Genomic DNA, 18,894 nt, shown 5'->3' on the forward strand with positions numbered 1-18,894 from the left:
CTCCTGCCTGTGTGTACAAAGGGACATGATAAGCAACTGTGACCAGTTTGTATCCACTTGTCTTTGCTGTACACTTGCTTATGGATGAGGAGACAGGCAGTGACAGGTCATCATGGGGACAGAGACAGCTCTACTCTTTTACCTCATCACACTCCAGGGAGGCCCTGATGCCAAGGATACCCAGTATTACACAGATGCTATTCGAGACAAATATGTGTAGTGTTGGTTATTGTTTAGGAGGCCTTTTGATAATTTTGAATAATTTCAACATGAGTAGACAATTTATTCCAAACATAAAATCCATAAATCACAAAGAAAAATATTTGTAAATTTGACTGACTTTAAAAGGACAAGATCATAGGGAAAGTCACACAAAATACATCTTTTGGGTGAGTCTCTCTCTGTCTCTCTGTCTCTCTCTGTCTCTCTGTCTCTCTCTCTCTCTGTCTCTCTCTGTCTCTCTCTCTGTCTCTCTCTCTGTCTCTCTCTCTCTCTGTCTCTCTCTCTCTCTCTCTCTCTCTCTCTCTCTCTCTCTCTCTCTCTCTCTCTCTCTCTCTCTCTCTCTCTCTCTCAGGAGCCTATGAGCACTGCTACCCATGAGGGCAGTCAGTGCTGGGAGAGGTTTTCATCCTCCACTGGCTTCAGGAATGATGGGGAAGAAACAGCTGTGATCATTTGCAAAGAAGACAATACACTACATGAAGGTCACTTGAAACATCAGAGGTAGTTTGTACAAGCCAGCAGCAAGCCAGGTCAGCAATTCCCATGAATTAGGAAAAAAGACTTAAAGAGTTTCCACCTAAAAGTACCCAGAATGCCTAGCTGAAGAAGTAGACAAAGCACACACACACAGGAAAGAGCTTAAGAGACTTATCTGGAAGAAGCACACAGACTGACTTCACTCAGATAGATCGGGCATGGACTAAAGAACTGAGAATGCAAAATGTCTTAGTAACACAGCAAAGAGAGTTTCAGACACCAGACCTCACAAGGATGCCTTAAGCATGGTACCAGAGATATAGTCCCTGTGGGAGGCTGAGGAGATGGTGAGGTTGTTAAGTGTGCATACCACTCTTGTGCAGGACAGGAGTTTGGTTCCCAGCATCCATCTAGGATGGCTCACAACAACCTGTAATCCAGCTCTGGAGAATCTGATACCCTTTTCTGGACTTTGTGGACACCTGCATTCGCATATGCACACTCCTCTCCCCACAAAGAGCATAGTAAAAAATGAAAATAAATCTAAAAAACAAGGTCCATGAAAAACTAGTAAATGGGACAAGCTCAACATGAAAAGCTTTGTGCATCATACACTGTGCCAGAGGAGTGAGGCACCGTGCTCTCCCCACTTTCAGCTAAGTGGACATTGCAAACTGTATGTTACAAATCTTATGTCTGGTAAAAGACTAACATCTGGAAGTCTCAGAAAGCCTACCACTCAGCACAACATAAAACAACCCAGTGAAATGAGAGAAAGGTCTTGAATAGACATTTCTTCAAAAAGGAATCTACAATGGCCAAGGACCGCAGGAAAAGTTGCTTAAGGTTATTGGCCATTAAGTAAATGAGAATCAAACACACAATTCCAGCCAGCTTCATATCCGTGAGCACACTTACAACAAGACAACAGACCAGAAATAAACAAAGGTCAGCAGAGGAAGAGGATAAGTGTTTTGAGTCTTGCAAGTGAGGAAATGCAATAAGTAGTCCAGCCATTGTGGAAAGCAGTTCAGTCACTGCACAAATAATTTTTATAATTTTTAGATACATGAGTGTATGTGCATCGTACATATGCAGGAGCCTTCTAAGGCCAGAAGCAGGTGTCAGGTGCCCTGCTTTTTTAAGCAGTTGTGAGCCACCAGGTGGGTGCTGGGAACTGAACTCAAGTCCTCTGTAAGAGCAGCCAGTGTTCTAAACTACCGAGGTGTCTCTCCAGCCCCAGGGCAGCATTTTGTTTTACTTATTTTTGTAGCACTCAGCCAGAAGAAAGTGCGAATGACACATATCCACAACAGATGAACGAATGAACAAAATGTAGAGTTTGCATCTGATCGAACGTCGTTCTGCATAAAAGGAATGACGCTCTAAAATGGGTTATAACCCCAATAAACTTTGCAGACACTGTGCTAAGTGACACCGGCAAGATGCACAAGGATGAATCTACACCCTTCTGGCACGTGTGCAGATGTTTCTCTCTAGAGACAGAAGGTAAAGGGAGGGTGCCAGAAGCCAACGGGAGGAGAGCACAGGGAACTACTGTCAAATTCTTACAGAGCTTCTCTTTGAGAAGACGGAAAAGATTTAGGAGTAGCTGCTGGTGATGGTATGGAATACTGTGAATAAATTTAATGATGCTAAATGTAGATTTTAAGGCGAGTAACTAGTACACTGCGTGCTACATACATTTTCTCAGAATAAAAAAAAAAATCATGAACAAACTGTTTTATGGAAAAGATCAGAGCTCAGGAAAAATATGGGAAAGATAAACACAAACACATTAATCCCCCAATTTACAGGAGCCCCTATAATTCAACGAGAAGCACAAATGTAAACGTATTCCCAGAAACACAAAACAAATGACCAACAAACCCCTGAGAATCACTCAAAATTAAAGGAATGCCATCTGAAATAAAGAACGGTTTTCCATTAAGTTCTGGTGATGTACAATGCTGGTACAGAGTACATCAGTGGGAGTGTGTATTGATCAATCGATCCCTTCAGAGGAAGATTTCACAATATTAGAATTTAAGATGCATGGATCTGATGACACAGCGACTTCAATAATATGAAATTATATAACGCATGTTCTTATGAAAATGTGTATATATATTGATGTAAGCAGACACGTGTTGAATTATAGAATTCATGGACTGGGGTTTGTTAGCCAGCACAAACGGCCCTGTATCTTTGAGACAATGTTCCTTTCTGAGACGTTCCTTCGTTAGTGGAGGGGTCACCCTGACTATGTCAGGGTGCATCAAGTATAATCTGTCATTGAAACTTAATAAGGAATTATGGAGTTCAAGAGTGGGAGATGAGTCATTAGCTCCTTGGGGTGTGGTTTGTACCTGAGTTCCAGGCAGTCACAAGGTATAGAGTCTAAATCAGTCACTCCTGCCTATTGGCATTCCAGGCAAGATACGTCTCTGTGTACAACAGTGGCATGGCTGTTATGGGAACAGGCATGCTTTTCTGTTCTGGTTGAATTTATGACCTGGTCCATAGAGGGAACCTGTGCTTTGTACTATAATCCAGGGGGAAAAATTGAGACTGGGGAAATTACAGACCTCAGAGAAGAGGCTTCTGCTATTGTTATGCTAAATAGATGGGATTTACCTGTCAAATTCTCCCAAACATTTTGCTTATGCATATAAATTACTGCTACTGTCAACTCAGTCAAAGGAACCTTATTTTGACAGTGGGCCACAGTTACTGCAGAGATTTCATTCAGGGTGACTGAAACTGTTGGGAACAGGTGTCTATTCTGTGCTATGGCATAGTAGCCTAATAATGCTCAACACCAAATAGAAGAACCTCCCCTGCCCCCCCCCCACTGTGTGTGTGTGTGTGTGTGCAGACCCCCCTTCAAGGACATCAGGAACCATAATAGAATAAGATGTGGGAAAATGTAAGAGGTAGAAGAAAGGAGCAGTCCCCTCCATATTGGACATGCCCATCACTGCCTTGTCCTGAGTGGCTGTGAGCACACTCATGTGCCTGGGCCTACTCAAATTGTGTTGTGGAGGGAGAACCTTCAAAGGCTCAAGGGACCTTGATGAGACTTTTATAAGACCTTTGTGTGGTCCTTCCTTCCTAAGATTATATAAGAGATAAGCAGTTTACTAGAGTGGGACTCTTCACCAGGGCAACTGTGCATAAATTTCCCAGAGGACTGGCTGCTGGTATGGTTGCCTTTGCATTACCCATGCACACAGCCACAGTAAATGTACAGGCTCACCAAGCTGGCTTGGACAGTCCTTTCTTTTGTCTGCTGGTACATTATCTGATGCCTGATACGTATATATTTCTTTATGTACCTCCAGGAAAAGTCAGGGTTCTTTAGGAACAGAGGCCATAATGGAGACAGATAGCTGCCAGCAGAGTAGAAAGGTAGTTTGCAGTGGGGACAAAAGCCAGGGAGAAGGACGCAGTCATACTAAGCCCAGTGCACAGCGGCTCCACGTGCACACTCACTACAGATCCAGTCTGACACCCTCTTCCCCCAGGTACTAGCACTATCTTCTCTGCACTCCTAGGGCACATTTGAATTATGGGATGACAAAGAAGCTCATGCTAAGAAAGCATGGGCTGGGTCAGAGCTGATGCCACAGGGTGTCTACCCGGGAGATGGCTTCTATGGGGTGCTTTGTTTGGTTGACCTGGGTTCCCTGCCGAAGCTCATGGGGGAAATGCATCATTTTGCTAGAGATCATGGAGGATACACCTTCAAGATCATTGTCCAAGGCTTCAATTAGTGTGTTCTCTCTATACCATGCTCTAACACCACAGTGGAACCTACCAGGCCTCCTCTTCTCAGCCCAGAAATGGATGGCTTAGGTCTTCTGAATTGGTCTGCTCCTCTAGCCGCAGGGCCTGCAACATGCCATATGCTTGCATCCCCTATGTAAGGTCAATGTGAGCTCTAGCTTAAGGTAGACCAAGGCTACTGGCCTGGATGTCACTGTGCTTTGTCTCCATATCCTCAGAAGGCACATGGCTTCCTGATCTGCCTGTATTCGCTCTCAGGGGCAACGCCAAGTGTCAAGCCTAGGCTTGATCAATATCAACTCTAAAAACCCATTGGCTTAAAGAAGAGCTAAGTTCCCTCTTCATTCCCTTTTCCCTCTCCTTCTTCATCCCACCTACCACATCATAAGATTAGTGAGAAATGGGGAGAAGTTTGGTTCTGGGAAACCACAGTGATTAGGGCTGTATAGATCCATATAGCAGGCAGCGGCTGAAGGAGCAGAGGGTGACATAGGTCCTTTCTTGAACTAAGGAATAGGAGCTAACACTGCATGAGCCCTGAACTGCTCATTAGCCTTTCCTGATAGATGGAGGCCAAATGCAGCTGTGATGAAAGTGTTACGACAGCATTTAAGACACACACACACACCCTGCCCTCACAATGCCGGTGTCAGTTCCTCTTGACATGATTGTTCCTTTCCAAGCTGGAGCCCCCTATTGAACTCTCCCTGCGTTTGGTCCTCTGTTTCCTGCTAAAGTCTGTGTAGGACTCTCCCAAGAGACCATGGCTTCCTCCCCCTGCTTATTTGGTGTCATATACAGAGACAGACCAATATAGTCATTGGAATGGCCCTTATGAAACAAGGTTCCTGTTGCCTCCACTGTGAAAAGATTGGGCAGAGGCCTGGCTGATTCAAAAGGTACACCATACAGAGCTTAGCTCAGCTGTAAGCATCAGTCTCTCAACAGAGCTGAGCAGGTGTGCTGTGTAACTAGAATCTCCTATATCTACCCCGTTCTTCTTGGGCTAGGGAAACACACCCTTACATTTCGGGGAGGGCTCCAGAATTTGCCTTTCAGTGGCCACCTGGTCCCTTTGTGATGTGGAGAGCCAGTACACACTGTCTTGGCCACACAATATCTAGGAAGTGGCCCCTTCACCAGCTGCAGCTGTGTTTACCCTCAGGATGATTTTCCTCCTACTTAGTGAAATGTCTGTCACTGTAATATCCACATTTGCCCTGAATATAAATGACTAAAGTGTTTGCACAGCAATTGAGGCTGAGTGAGCTCTTGCTTGTCTCTGTCACTGCACAGGGAACAAGAAATTGTTAGCCAAGGCTACCTGTGCCTGACTTCTCCCTTGTGTGGCCTGACCGGGCAGCTTTTCTCGAGCCTCAGGTCAGACGCACCAGCCTTCAAGTCCCACCCAGCCATACGTGGGTGTGATTGACCTGTGAGCTGAGCAAGATCCCTGTTCTGTGATCAGAGGTAGGTACAGAGATCATGGAAAGCAGAGATACCTCCCAAAAATGTCGCCAAGGTCACCTGAAGCCTGGGACTATGTTAGGTCACTCAGAGACTCACAGTTGCTATGCAGTTTACATAGTGCCAGGGGATCGTCCTATACCATCTAACTGGCCATGGATAGTGAAAAGTGCCTAAAGAAGAAGGGAGGGCCCATGTCAGAGAGGGTGGAGAGTTGCTTTGAAGATGGAGGAAGGGACAATGTGCCAAGGAAATCAGAAGGCCACAGAATTCAGAAAGGAGGAGGAAACAGACACTCTCCGAAGCTGTGGGAAGGACATGTCTTGTGTTCACCCAGGATACTCACAGTGGCCTTCTGCTCTGTGCTACTGAAATCTGCTCTTTTTGTTTTGTTATAGGGCAACATTCAGCAGCTTGTCACATCTGCAATTTATGCCCCAAACATACAGCAGCAGCCTGCAGGGCTGTGAAAATTTTGGGAGCTAGGTACAGCTCCTTGTTACGTATTTCTCTGTAGCTTCTGCCAAGGGGATGCCTACCATTTCTGTACCATCCCCGGGCCTCCTGCTATCTTCTGCCACAGGGAAGAGAGAGAACAGCAGGCAAGAGTGGAATGATCATTGCTTTCCTGCCTCTCCTCTACTCCTACCCCAGAGGAAGAGCCCAATGACCAGGTATCTAATGCACTTTGAGATTTGATGCTGCATTGTGCTAGGCTCCCAGTGAAAGGGCCTCCCAGTGCAGAAGCAGGATGCACTCTGTAGACACAGCAGGTGGGCTGCAAGGGCATAAAGCTGCCAGTGCATTGACCAGATGGCAAAGAGTTTCTTACCCATGCCCAGAAAGAGTGGACATTGCTGCTGCTGATTAGCGCCTCTGTGGAGTATGATGGAGACACAACTGTGAGCTTCTCCAATGGCAGGAGTTTGCACAGTCGTAGAGTGCAGTGATGGGCTCAGGTGAGGCCTGTGCTTCTCATTTCACGTTAGTTCAATAGCAAAAGTACAGAGCCATAAAACATCTGGATGCATTACAAGGTAATTAGAGGGCAATTTGGATCTTCTCTGGAATCCCTCAGCAAGGCCAGGAGAGTGAAAAGCTGGATTCCCTCCTTACCTGCTGCATGACAAAGGATAAGTACTTGGGCTACGACCAGTAAACTGATCCTGAGAGCTCCCACTCCCTTGGCTTATATCATAAATGCTCACAACACACACACACACGTGCATGCACACATGCACACAAGCACACGTGCACACATGCACACATGCACACAGACACACATTCCTATGAGTTCACACACATTCAGATACACACGCACACATACATACGTACATATATACAATACATATGCACATGTATATACACACTAATACGCATCACATACACAGTCACATATATACAAACACCACACACATATACATACATGGACACATAATCAAACACATAAACACATATAAACACACACTCATATGCATACACAAACAACAATATACATACTCACATATATACATGCATGTTCATATACCCACATACCACATGCATATTAACATACACACACATATATATGTACTGTCATACACACATACATACCTGCACATTCATATATACGCACATAGATATGTACACCCATTTACACTCACATATTCACATACATATACCACACACACATACTTACATAAACACATACACACTCAGACACACACATTCCCATAAACACAAATACATGCATGCACACACACATACATACATACTCATGCATGCATACTCATATATAAACACACATATGCACACTCACATAAATGTGTACACATACACATTCACACACATTTATATACACACACACACACACAGCCTCATACATTTACACACACTCATATTCACTACACATTTCTTTCATAAATACTACATACTCTCTTTTTCTCTCATAAACTCTCACATCTACATGTACTCACACTTACATGTTCTTACACACACACACACACACACACACACACACACACACACACACGCACATACCCCGCCTGACATTATACATAGCCCATTCATTTCATTTGCCTCTTGGAAACCAGTGGGGAACAACACTCAACCAGAGTGCTAAATTGTTCTGTTTAGATTACAAAGAAGCATGTATCAATACACTCAAATCCAGACTGGATCACAACTGAACAAAATACAAAACAAAATTTGCCACCAGCCACCTCCCTGGAACCTTTATATTAACAAAGCCACATCATCTGTGAACCGTGGAAAGCCAGCATCTGGGGGAGATGTCACGAGGCTGCTGTGGGCTGGAGACCATCAGACCTTTCCCTTGTCATTAATCAGTCCTCTAGAATTAATTCTACTTGCTTGTCATATTTCACAAAGTTAGAAGTTCTGGTCTCAAAGTACAAGTCTACCTGACAACTAGAAGCGGAAAACAAAGGCCATTTGCATTTCCTTAAGAATCATACGGAACGTCGTGTTTGGTTCTCTCCTAGGTCTCTGGGCTATGCAGCCTCTGGGTCCTGGCTCTCTGAGCAGTGTCAGGGATGGTCTCCCTCTTGTGATATGGATCTCAAGCTGCACTAGTCACTGGCTGGCCACTCACACAATTGCTGCACCGCCTTTACCTCAGCATATCTTATAGACAAGACAAATTTTAAGTCAAAGGATATGTGACTGGGTTGGTGTCCCAATCCCTCCACTGGCAGTCTACCAAACATGGCTGTCAAAAAAAGCAAGTCAATGAAACGATCCCTAATGATATTCTAATATTGGTCCCTAACTCAATTGTCATCAGAGAGGGGTCATCCAGCACCTGATAAAAACAGAGGCAGAGACCCACAGCCAAATATTAGGCAGAGCTCAGGGAGTCTTGTGGAAGAGTAGGAGGAAGGACAAAGGGAGCCAGAGGAGTCAAGGACACCACAAGAAAACCCAAAGAGTCAACTAACCTGGGCTCATAGAGGCTCACAGAGGCTGACCTGCCAACCAAAGAGCCTGCATGGGACTGACCCAAGCCTTCTGCACACATGTTATGGTGTGCCTTCTTGTGGGACTCCTAACAGTGCGAGGGAGTGGAGGGGGGTCTTTGACTCTTCTGCCTGCTGTTGGGACCCTTCTTATAGTGAGGGAAGGTATATAGTGTTATTGATACTTTGCAACTTGATAAGTCATGCTTTGTTGATATCCATGGGAGGCCCTTATCTGAATAGAAATGGAAGAAGAGTGGATGGGGTAGGGAGGCAAAGGGGAGGTGTGGGGAGGGACTAGAAGGAGATGATGAAGGGGAAACTGCAGTCTGGATGTGTAGGAAAAATGTGGGAAAATGCTTACTGTCTTGTGATCTTCTCTTAAAGGTAAAAATGACTTGGTAGTCACGTGTCTTAGACTTTTCTGTCTACTTGTCTCAAGGGTGTACTGTCCTAAGACTGTAGCTATTCATTAAGCTAGGCAGACATTCCTGGGAGTGTGTGAGACTAGACTCTGGGCTCTGAATTTGTACCTAGGAGGTGCCATCCCTGTTGGGGTAAAATGGAAGCACTGACCTATATGACCTGGGTGACTCAGGTTCCTTTCCTCTGCCCATGGCCCCCTCCCCAGATGACCGTGCAGAGGCTCTGGAGATGCCTCCCTGTCTCTTCAGATCTGGCCTGATTTGGCCCACATGACAGAAAGTAGCTGTGCACTCATCTCCTAAAAACTTAATTTATTTCTCCTTGCTGCCAGTCCTTTGGGGGAAATCAAAAGAGCACATGGAAGTTTCTGGAAGAGTCTGAGGCACAATGGCATCATTGCCAGGGTGAGTAAGGCATGGCATCTGCTTCTCAGAGGCTCTGAAACCCTCCTGCTCCTTCTGACCCATGCACCTCCTCTTGCCTGAGATCCAGAAGCGACTGATCTGCAGGGTTTATAAAGTCTCTTTGGAGAGGAAAATGTTCACTCGGATTCAGACATCACTTTCATCAAAAGAGGGAAACAGTCACAAGTCCCATCTCATCCTTGAACACAGGGACATTTTAGCAGGTTTTTTACCCAGTAAAATATATACCTAGGACATCTTTATTTTCCCAACATCAGTTGGAAAAACTCTCCAGAAGATGTTGTGCTAAAGTAAAGTAGACATACTATATTTGCTGTTCTTCACTCACTCACGATTAAGTCTGGCTTCCTAAGAGGCCCTGCTTCCACGTCCCTCAGCACTGTGAGGAGAGCTAAGAGGACATTAATGTGCAGCCTTCTAAACGGTTGCAATTTAACCATCAGTGGAAGCTGACGTCATCTTGTTCAGCTCTAGATAATGTGAAATAAACAGTCACTATAAGCATTATAAAATGCCTCCTAAGATTAAACAACTTCCTGAAAACAAGTAAAAAAAATCTCATGCCCACCATTCTGGCTTTTTAGAGTATATAAACTATTCTCAGCATGGAAAATAAGGCCTGGTGTGGGCCTCTGATTCCTTCCACTTGGACAACTGAAGCAGGGGAATCGAAAGTTCAAAGCCTTTGGGGGCCACACCATGAATTCGAGGACAGTCCGGGCAACTTAATGAGACCCTGCACCCAAAAAACAAGTAAAAAGAGCCTGGGCTCTATACAGCTCGGTGGTCAGCAGAAAGACTGTCTAGCGTGTGTGAGACATGCTCAGTCCCCAGCGCACCCCTGCGAGGATGCTATTTTAATCCACGTGCTTAGGAGTCCGGGTTCCCCACGCACCACTCATAAACATGCATCTGTCTTCTTGAAAAGTAACCCCTCAGAAGGCAATACAGGGTTCAGATAGGCCTCACAGGCCAGTCAGAAACAGCTGCCTCCTTGACTAGCAGCCGCTACATGACCCTTGCCCCACCTCCATCTCTGGGCTTCCATTAATGCATTGCAATGACCCTCATGATGGGGGTGGGGCGGGGTCTAGAGTGATCCATGGGATTGAAGGAAACAGGCTTGCATTTGCCCACATCTGCTCTATGGAGCAGACCATCGGGGTGTATGAAAAGAAAGCTAAAGGACAGCTGGTGGCCATCTGCACTATTGCTGCACTAATGACCTCATGGGATGCAATGAAAAGCCCAAACTCGAAAGGGTCAAGTTTTCGGTGGAAAGTGTCACAAAACCTTAATTTGTGAGTCTGCAGTCCTGAACATGATTCTATTAGAGCTACTTTCCAGCGTAGCCAGGGACAGCAACTTCGGCTCTTGGCCCCAGACAGAGTGTAACCCTCCCACAGTGGCATGCCTCCCTTCCTAATTACTTGCTGAGGCCTCCAGCTTGCGTTTGTGGGGTGGGTCCTCGATGATCCTCTTGAGGTCCCCACGGTTCTTCAGGTCCACTGGCTTCTCCCAGACTGACAGTTGCATGGTCGGGTTGAAGAAGAAGACGCGGTCGTCACCCGTCCAGACCACGCACCTGTGAAAGTTAAAAAAAAAAAAAAAATACTCACCTTAGTCACTGGTGTGTCCTGGTGTGTTTAATTAACACAACAGTGTGGGGGTCTTTGCATGGGAAGTACTGGGGAACAGAGCTTGAGAGAAGGGGCAGAGCACCCAGGGGAGAAAGCACAAAGACTGTTGCTGGTCAGTCCTCAGAGAAGGAGATCAAGGAGGGGATGGGGAGACACACAGCAGCCTCAGCTAATCCAAGGCCCCACCCCCCATCGCAGAGCTCTAGCAGGCTTTCCTAATGGGGAACAGATGGCTCCCTGCATATGATCTGTGTGGAAACCCCTAGCTGTCCAGAATCCTGAGGGTCACACACTGAGCTCTGATGAAACTCTTCTGGTCAGAGAAGGGGCTTGGGCATGAGAGGACTTGAGGGATGAGAGGCTGAACTCAGATGAGGGTGGGCAATCCTTTGCTTCCGGGTGGAGAAGAGCAGGAGTGCTGCCCCATAGTGCTGGAGTTCAGTAGCAGCATCTGGCTGTCAGCTGTGGACACTGGCTCGCCACAGAGAGATCTCCCATCACCTGGAAACTTGGCTCAAAGTAAGTCAATAGATCTGGAAAAGTGGACCGAGGGGCTGGGACAGGTAGCTTGCACATCTGGGTGTAGGTGGTCCAGGAAGCTGTGTGGTGGAGGGTTATGAGTCCCCTACCCTACTTAAGGCTCCCTAGACCTTTAAGTCTGAACAGATAAGAGGGTTGCTGGGTATAGTCTCCAGTGCAGGGAGCCAAGGGCCAAATTGTGCAGGTTAGAGTGGTCTCCGGAAGGGGCTACCTGAATCTCACCACTGACCAGAGCAATGCAAGGGAGCCAGGCTCATAGCCTTCTGCAGTTGTTCTTTTCCTTGAAGTCAAAGATGCAGGGCCCCTTGGGAACATGTATCTAAAGGCCTTTCTGCTGAATGGCCCAGGTCAGTGTCTCTGGGTTCTCAGGTGTCTCTTTTCTACCTCCCAAGCTCTCTCATTCACTAAAGAAACAGACTTCACACCTCAAAAAAAAAAAAAAAAAAAAAAAATATATATATATATATATATATATATATATATATATATATATATATATATATATATATATATATATATATGGCCAAATTACCCCAGGCCTTGTTTTCAAAGTTCTGTGGGACGCAGTGGCTTTAGCAAGTGCTGCCCGAGTACAAAGCCACACCAGTGCATCCCACCCTAGGAAGAGCTGGCTCTCTGCAACGCCTCTAGGAGGAGGAAACATCGCCTGCTTCCCTTCTTGCCACCACCAAACTTCTAAAGCCAGGGAGGAATGGAGCTAATTAGAGACTTAATGGAGCATTAGCGTCGAGGGGGAGGAGTGACAATTAACACAGTACACATTTATATCCAGGCTGCAAAGAGCCAGTTCCTGTGCCTGTGCCCAGGGGGAGCATGTGGAATTGAACTGCAGGGCCAGTGACAGGTAAATAGATGTGGCTCCCAAGAGGAAATCTGCCCGTCCACTTGTTCCGGTTGGTTTCAACTAGACGGGGCTGGCTATGACATGCAAAATTAATTTTATGTTTCATTTTATGCCCATTTTAAGTACACGGATAGCTCCCCTTCTCTAATCAAGCCACATAATTCCTGGATGGCAGCCATATCCCTCTTCTCTCAAAATGTCCCCGGATCCCGGAGGATGTAATTAGCACACTGGAGTTATTTAAGTCTGATACAGGATCCCCACACTGAGAGGCCCCATGTGTAGAGAGATCTGGTGGCGGTTGATTTGTTCTAGAAAAGGGTTTTTAATAATAAAGTTGCCCTTTAGTAATAAAGCCTTGAGGTGTGGGAGAATCACTACTGCTTAGCCCACTGGAGTGGGAAATCAAGTTTGGCTTGCTGCCTATATGAACCCTGAACAAACACACCTGTGGCTTCTCGCTCTCTGGACTCTGTCCTGCATGCTCCATCCAGGGTAAGGCATTCTTGTGCGGGATGAAGCTTGGCGCTCACTGGGTCTGGTACGCCATCAATGAACAAAGAGCATCCCTGTCCCCTTTGCTGCTCTCCCTCTTGGGTTTTTGTCTTTACAAGGGACTGACCTGGACTGGGCTTTGGGTCGTTCATGGTCCAGTTGCAGGAGGAGGACTGTGTGTCTTGCAGAGTTTAAGCAAGAAGATGAAAGGAACAGGCTTTGCAACCCAAGCACTTTGGCCATGCCCCGCCCCCAACCCTGGTGGTTTTCAGAGTGAGTTCCTAACGAACAGAAATATTGTATCTGACACTCAGGACAGGGATAAGAGCAACTGACACATGACTGTCAGCAGCACTGTGCTGGAGAATGTACATGGCTTTATGATGACTGTCACATCCCCCCCGCCCCGCAATCCCCCTGCCCCCCTCACCCCCCACCCACGAACTGAGGCATGCCAGAGGGAAGTGTCTCAGGATCTGGAAAGACATTGCTCCTGAAGTCAATACTGCTTTTCTTTTTTTTTTTCCTACTTCTTACTTTCTGAGGTGAGAGCAGGCAGGGGTTGGGAGAGAGGACTAGGGAGAGCTGACAAAACCCTGCCTGCTGCTCACGTGCATTCTCACTGTGGCACCCAGAGAGGCCACAGGGATGGCTCCTCAAGGTGTGCCCCACCTGAGCTCCTACACTGTGCACCCAGGGTTCGTCCTTGTTTGCTTCTTTGCATGCCCTTGTTGCATGCTATCTGTAGCTGCTTCCTGCACTCAGATCTTCTCGTTCTGTGAGTGGCTAATCAGCAGTAGCAGACCAGCCTTTTCGGAGTGTTTGTGCAGGCTCTCCCTCTTCAAACATGGCCCAGGCTATCTCCAAGAAACCTGGCAGGGATTGACCTTTGACCTCCCCTACTCATTTTAAGACAGTTAAAAAATCACAGGTGAGGAGTTACAGTGGGTCCTCCTGCCTTAGCACTGTTTCAGGACTCAAGCATACCTTCATGGAGACTGATAAAAAAACACCCAGAGCTGGGACCTACTCACTCCTCCCCTCACCCACCCAGGGGGCCACCTCCAGAGGCCTCTTTAGCCTGGATCTAAGTGGTAGCTTCCTCCTGCCTCCTCCTCCATCTGCCGTAACTAAGCACTTTGACATTTAATTCAGCATTCAGCTCCCCTCCCCAACAGTAACACCTTACCTGTCCCTTCTCTGACATAATAAAAGCTCAATTATGCAAAGGGGACAAAATGACATTTGGTTTCCCTTCAGCAGTATGTACTCAAAGAAGAGTGATGCTTGCTCCCAGCTGAGTGAGCGTGATCACATGTCACATGAAAAATTGACACTGCGCTGATGTGGCCCAGCCTGCTTCTCCCTTAATAACCATGATTCCTAATCACCTCTCTCTCCAGTCAAACATCCATATGCGTCACGCCTGGGGAACTACTCCTTCTCTCTGAAGCTGATCTGCCAACTTCATCCAAGAACATCCTTTCATGCAGATTCTTTTAAAGCCCAGCAAAACGCAATACTTACAGTGCTACACACCCAGGGATTCTATTTTTTTTTTTAAAGGCTGTATGCAATTAATGGATAGTTATGATATTCTTAAAATATCAAATGATTCAGGTTAGAATAAAAGCCATGCCATTAACATGAAACCAGGGACAAAGAATGTGCCTAGGATGACTAACTCCACCCAGCTGTTTGAAGGGCCACTCTAGGAGCCATACCAGTAGTGGTTGGACCCAAAAACGCCTCTTGCCCAACATGGCCCGCCCACCACTGGCCTCTCTGTGGGACAAGAGCACCAGACCCTGGCTACACACCATGCTCATTTGGCCAAGTGCTTTAACTGCATCTGCATCTTAGGACAAGAATCAAGTGTGAGGCCTTGGTAGGAGGCGGCGCCTGCGATGGTACCATGTCCCCTGACTCCTTGTCTGGACACTTCTCTCCCCACAGCACTCAGGAAGAACTTTGCTCGTAAGTTGCTGACCAAACTTGACCACATCAATCTGCACTTTCTTAGAAAAGTGAGACGACGTGAAATGTTCAGTACACATCGTTTAAATTTCATGAAAATAGCTAATTATTTATAAATCCATGATCTCTAAAATGACTCTCGGATGCTAATTAATCATTGATGTTTACATTTATTGCCCTTAGAGCCAAAGCTTCATGGATTTTACTCTTTGTTTAGCCATTACCTTTGAAATGTCCCCGTGTCATCAAAAATTGCAAGAAAAGCCTTTCAATGTTAAACAGAAGGTTTCACAGGTACACGCTCAGCTTTCTCATGGGCAAGGCCTCGCTTTGAGTGGAAGTGGGGTGTACACACTTCCCTCTTCAGTGCCCTCAAAGCTGTGTCTGGATTCTGGGTCCCTTCAAACCACCCAAGAATGCTAATCTCTGTGGCCTTCTGAAATGAAGAGTTGTCTGAAGAGGTTATCCCAGGGCCTGGAAACATCTTTAATAGTTTAGCTGACACCCACCATGAGAGGAGGATGGACAGAACTCTGGATTCACTCTTATTCAGGGACTGACTTTGTGTTACTAAGGTTACAGTAATATGTCTGAAGAAACAACCTGGCCATCTCTTGGTGCAATTAGACTATAGGATTGGGTCCTAAGTGGTTAGGGAGGCCAAAGGATGCTCTGGGTCACCTTTGACTCACTTAGCTGTTAAGTATAGATTGTCCCTGTGGGCAAACAGGGACCACCCTTTTCCCTCTCACACTTTTAAAGTTTCTTCAGCATGACCAGCTCCTTGTGGGTTTTGCACACGTGGATACAAACAAGAAATACAATGTATGGCTTTAACCTTCAGCCTTTGCTCAAGTCTCCCACACCTGTGTGCGTGAGACTGGAAGTCTTCTTTACCGGGAGTCCTGTCAATTGTTTTGTTTCTCAGCTCAGTTTGCTAAAGTGTGAAGACAGAATGAAAAAAAGTCAAGAGGTAGATTTGTGTTTTTCAATTTCCTGCTTGCTCTGGTTGCAGCCTACCAGGCAGCTCTGAGGTTCAGAGTGACACCTCTTGCAGCCATGTCAGCTCTGCCTATGTGGGAACCTCCCCAGCCATGGGTCCTCAGGGGACTTTCATTCTGAGATTTCTGTTCTTCTGCCAAAGTGTCTCCTTCCAGGATCTGAGCCAGGCTGGCGGCTCATATCTTCCCACTTGTCCTACTTTTCAAGGTCTGTGTTTAGCTATAATCATCCCACAAGGCAGGAGGGGTTCCATCATGGGAGCAAAGTGAACAAGATTCCCCTAGACACAGGAAGAACACTGGGGTGACCGGTCAGAAGTAAAGAGACTTGATTTGGGAACCCCTGGAGCCTCTTCTGTCATTCTGCTGCGTGTCATGTCACCTGTCCCTTACTGTATGCTTGTGAGATCTTCCAACACACACATACCTTAGCTAAAGGGCCACTTTACCAGGAAAGGAACTGTAGCCGAGGTTAGGAAGACACAAAGCAAAGGATGTAAGGGCATCACACTCCACACTCTCTGTAATATTACATAGGTACCAGCCAGGAGGCCCAATTCTGACTGGGTCATACAATGGAGCCGCTCCATCGGTGTGTAAGCATTTAGTGCTTCTCCTATACTTTTGTATCCTGTGCACTGCCCATATGGGCTCTGCTGTAGAGTCCCCACTACTATCAGCTTGCCAGTCAGAGAGGAGAGGACCAGGAACAGCCCTCCACTAGCCTAAGGCAGCAGGAAATTAGCCATTTTGTATATTAAATGGCACCTCTGTGATTCTGTCACTTCCTTCCGGTCTGAACCCTCTCTAGCTACAGCTGTATCTCAGTCTCACAGCCCTGCTCCTTGTCAACACAGGTAACAGCCGGGTCCTCCTCCTTGTTCATTCCATCTTCTAGAAGAATCCAGAACTTGATAGCTCCATTCTCAGAAGCTTACAATGGCCCCATGTGGTCCTTTTCCTGAGATAGAATGTTTCATTCAAGTGGGGCCAAGCCTCAACTCATTGATTCCCAGATGTCTGCTATCGTACGGATGCAGTTTATTTATATCATGGCCATGTGATACACAAGGGACCCCTGCTACTCAAGGCAAGAAGGCTCACATTCTGACCTTAACAATTAAGAGATCCTCACACAGGGCATGGGGAAGCTATAACCCATGAGCCTTGTTGACCATCAGTCAGGCTCATCTCTGGTTCCTTTTTCATTGCAGTACTGTATGGTGGGGGAGGGGAGAGGAAGTTCAGGGTTTAGTCAGAAGGGTCTAGTGTTCAAGGTCACGTCTACAGGTATAGTCTCAAGAGGGAAGCTCCGTGGAAGTCACGGCATGAAAAATGATGAATGGATGTTTCTATACATAGTTCTCCCCCTGGGTCCTGGCATAGAACTGCTAGGATTCCTGGGACCTACTGAATAGACAGGGGAATTCTTTGCCCAACTGACCACACTTGAGTTCTTGCTAATGTGTTCAGGATGAGGATTTATCTCTACAGGTCATGACATCCCATTATGAGCGCTTGTAGCTCTACCATAACCTCCTGGAAAGGTAGGACTGATTTCAATCACTTGGCCAAAGACCTACCCAAATATGTTTCCATGGAGACACTGACACTGAAATGGGGCAAGATGAGGATCTTCTGGGGATGAAAATATGTTCAGTTGCCAGGTGCTCAAAAAAGACACAGAAACATTAGGCCCTGTCCCAACCCCAGGGCCCTGCGTTTCTCTTCCATCTCATAGCTCCTGAGTCATATCCTTTATAATAAAACTGCAATCATAGCTAATCACAGTTAAGCAGTTTCCTGAGTCTTGTGAGTCACTCTAGAGAATTATCACCAAAATCAAGGGAGGCAGTGGGAGGCCCTGGCTTTAGAGTCAGCTACACAGAATGTGGGTAGCCTGCTGAGGCCTCCTGCAGGCTAGCATCTTTATGAAGTAGCCTCCTAGGACTAAGCCTTTGGTCTGGAGGTCTGATGTCAACTCATAACCGAGTATCTAGGGTCAGAACTTAACAATGGACTCTGAGAGCACTGGGGCCCATGGGCTTGGGGAAGCAGCAGCCAACTACTCCCAGAAGCTGAGCTAAAGGTAGTGAACAGGAGCTCACTAATGCTGCAATATGGACACTACCTTGCCAAGATGGAAGGGACGCCCTTTCTATAGGTAGACTGGATAGCCAGAATATGGTTGTAGGCTCTGTTAACTCTGCATAAAAGATGCAAGGCCCTGAGAAAATAAAAAAGTCACTCTTCCAGATATGCCATTGCTATTTTTAGAGAATATTGTATCCCGATGGCTCCATTGCAACTCCCAGGGGTCATATTATCCGGATCCCCCAACTGCTGCTCCAAGAGGACACATTACTCTGCTACACCCCATTGCTGTGCCTGGAGGGCACGTTATCCTAATGCCATCATTGCTATTTCTCTCAGTTGGATTTAGCATTTCCTCCCAGCTGTATATTGTACTCCAATTGTCAGGTTTTAAAAACTAATTTTTACTATAATAACCTTTTTATCCTGTTTCCAAATTACTCCATTAGAAAAGGGCACTTTTAAAAAAAACCAAAGACGGTGGCTCCCTTGTGGAAGGTGCTTTGGAGTAAGGCAGAC

General features: G+C 46.3%; 1 protein-coding gene across 1 annotated transcript in view; it reads right to left on the minus strand.

Moving 5' to 3' along the window:
* Tcerg1l (transcription elongation regulator 1 like) overlaps window positions 1–18,894 on the minus strand; it is a 188,572-nt gene that overhangs the window by 41,635 nt on the left and 128,043 nt on the right. The window contains exon 7 of the mRNA XM_051145520.1: window positions 11,194–11,348. Coding sequence (XP_051001477.1) covers window positions 11,194–11,348 — 155 coding nt within the window. The remainder of the gene's footprint in view (window positions 1–11,193; window positions 11,349–18,894) is intronic.

This window comes from Acomys russatus, chromosome 5, assembly GCF_903995435.1.
Source record: "Acomys russatus chromosome 5, mAcoRus1.1, whole genome shotgun sequence".
NCBI lineage: Eukaryota > Metazoa > Chordata > Mammalia > Rodentia > Muridae > Acomys > Acomys russatus.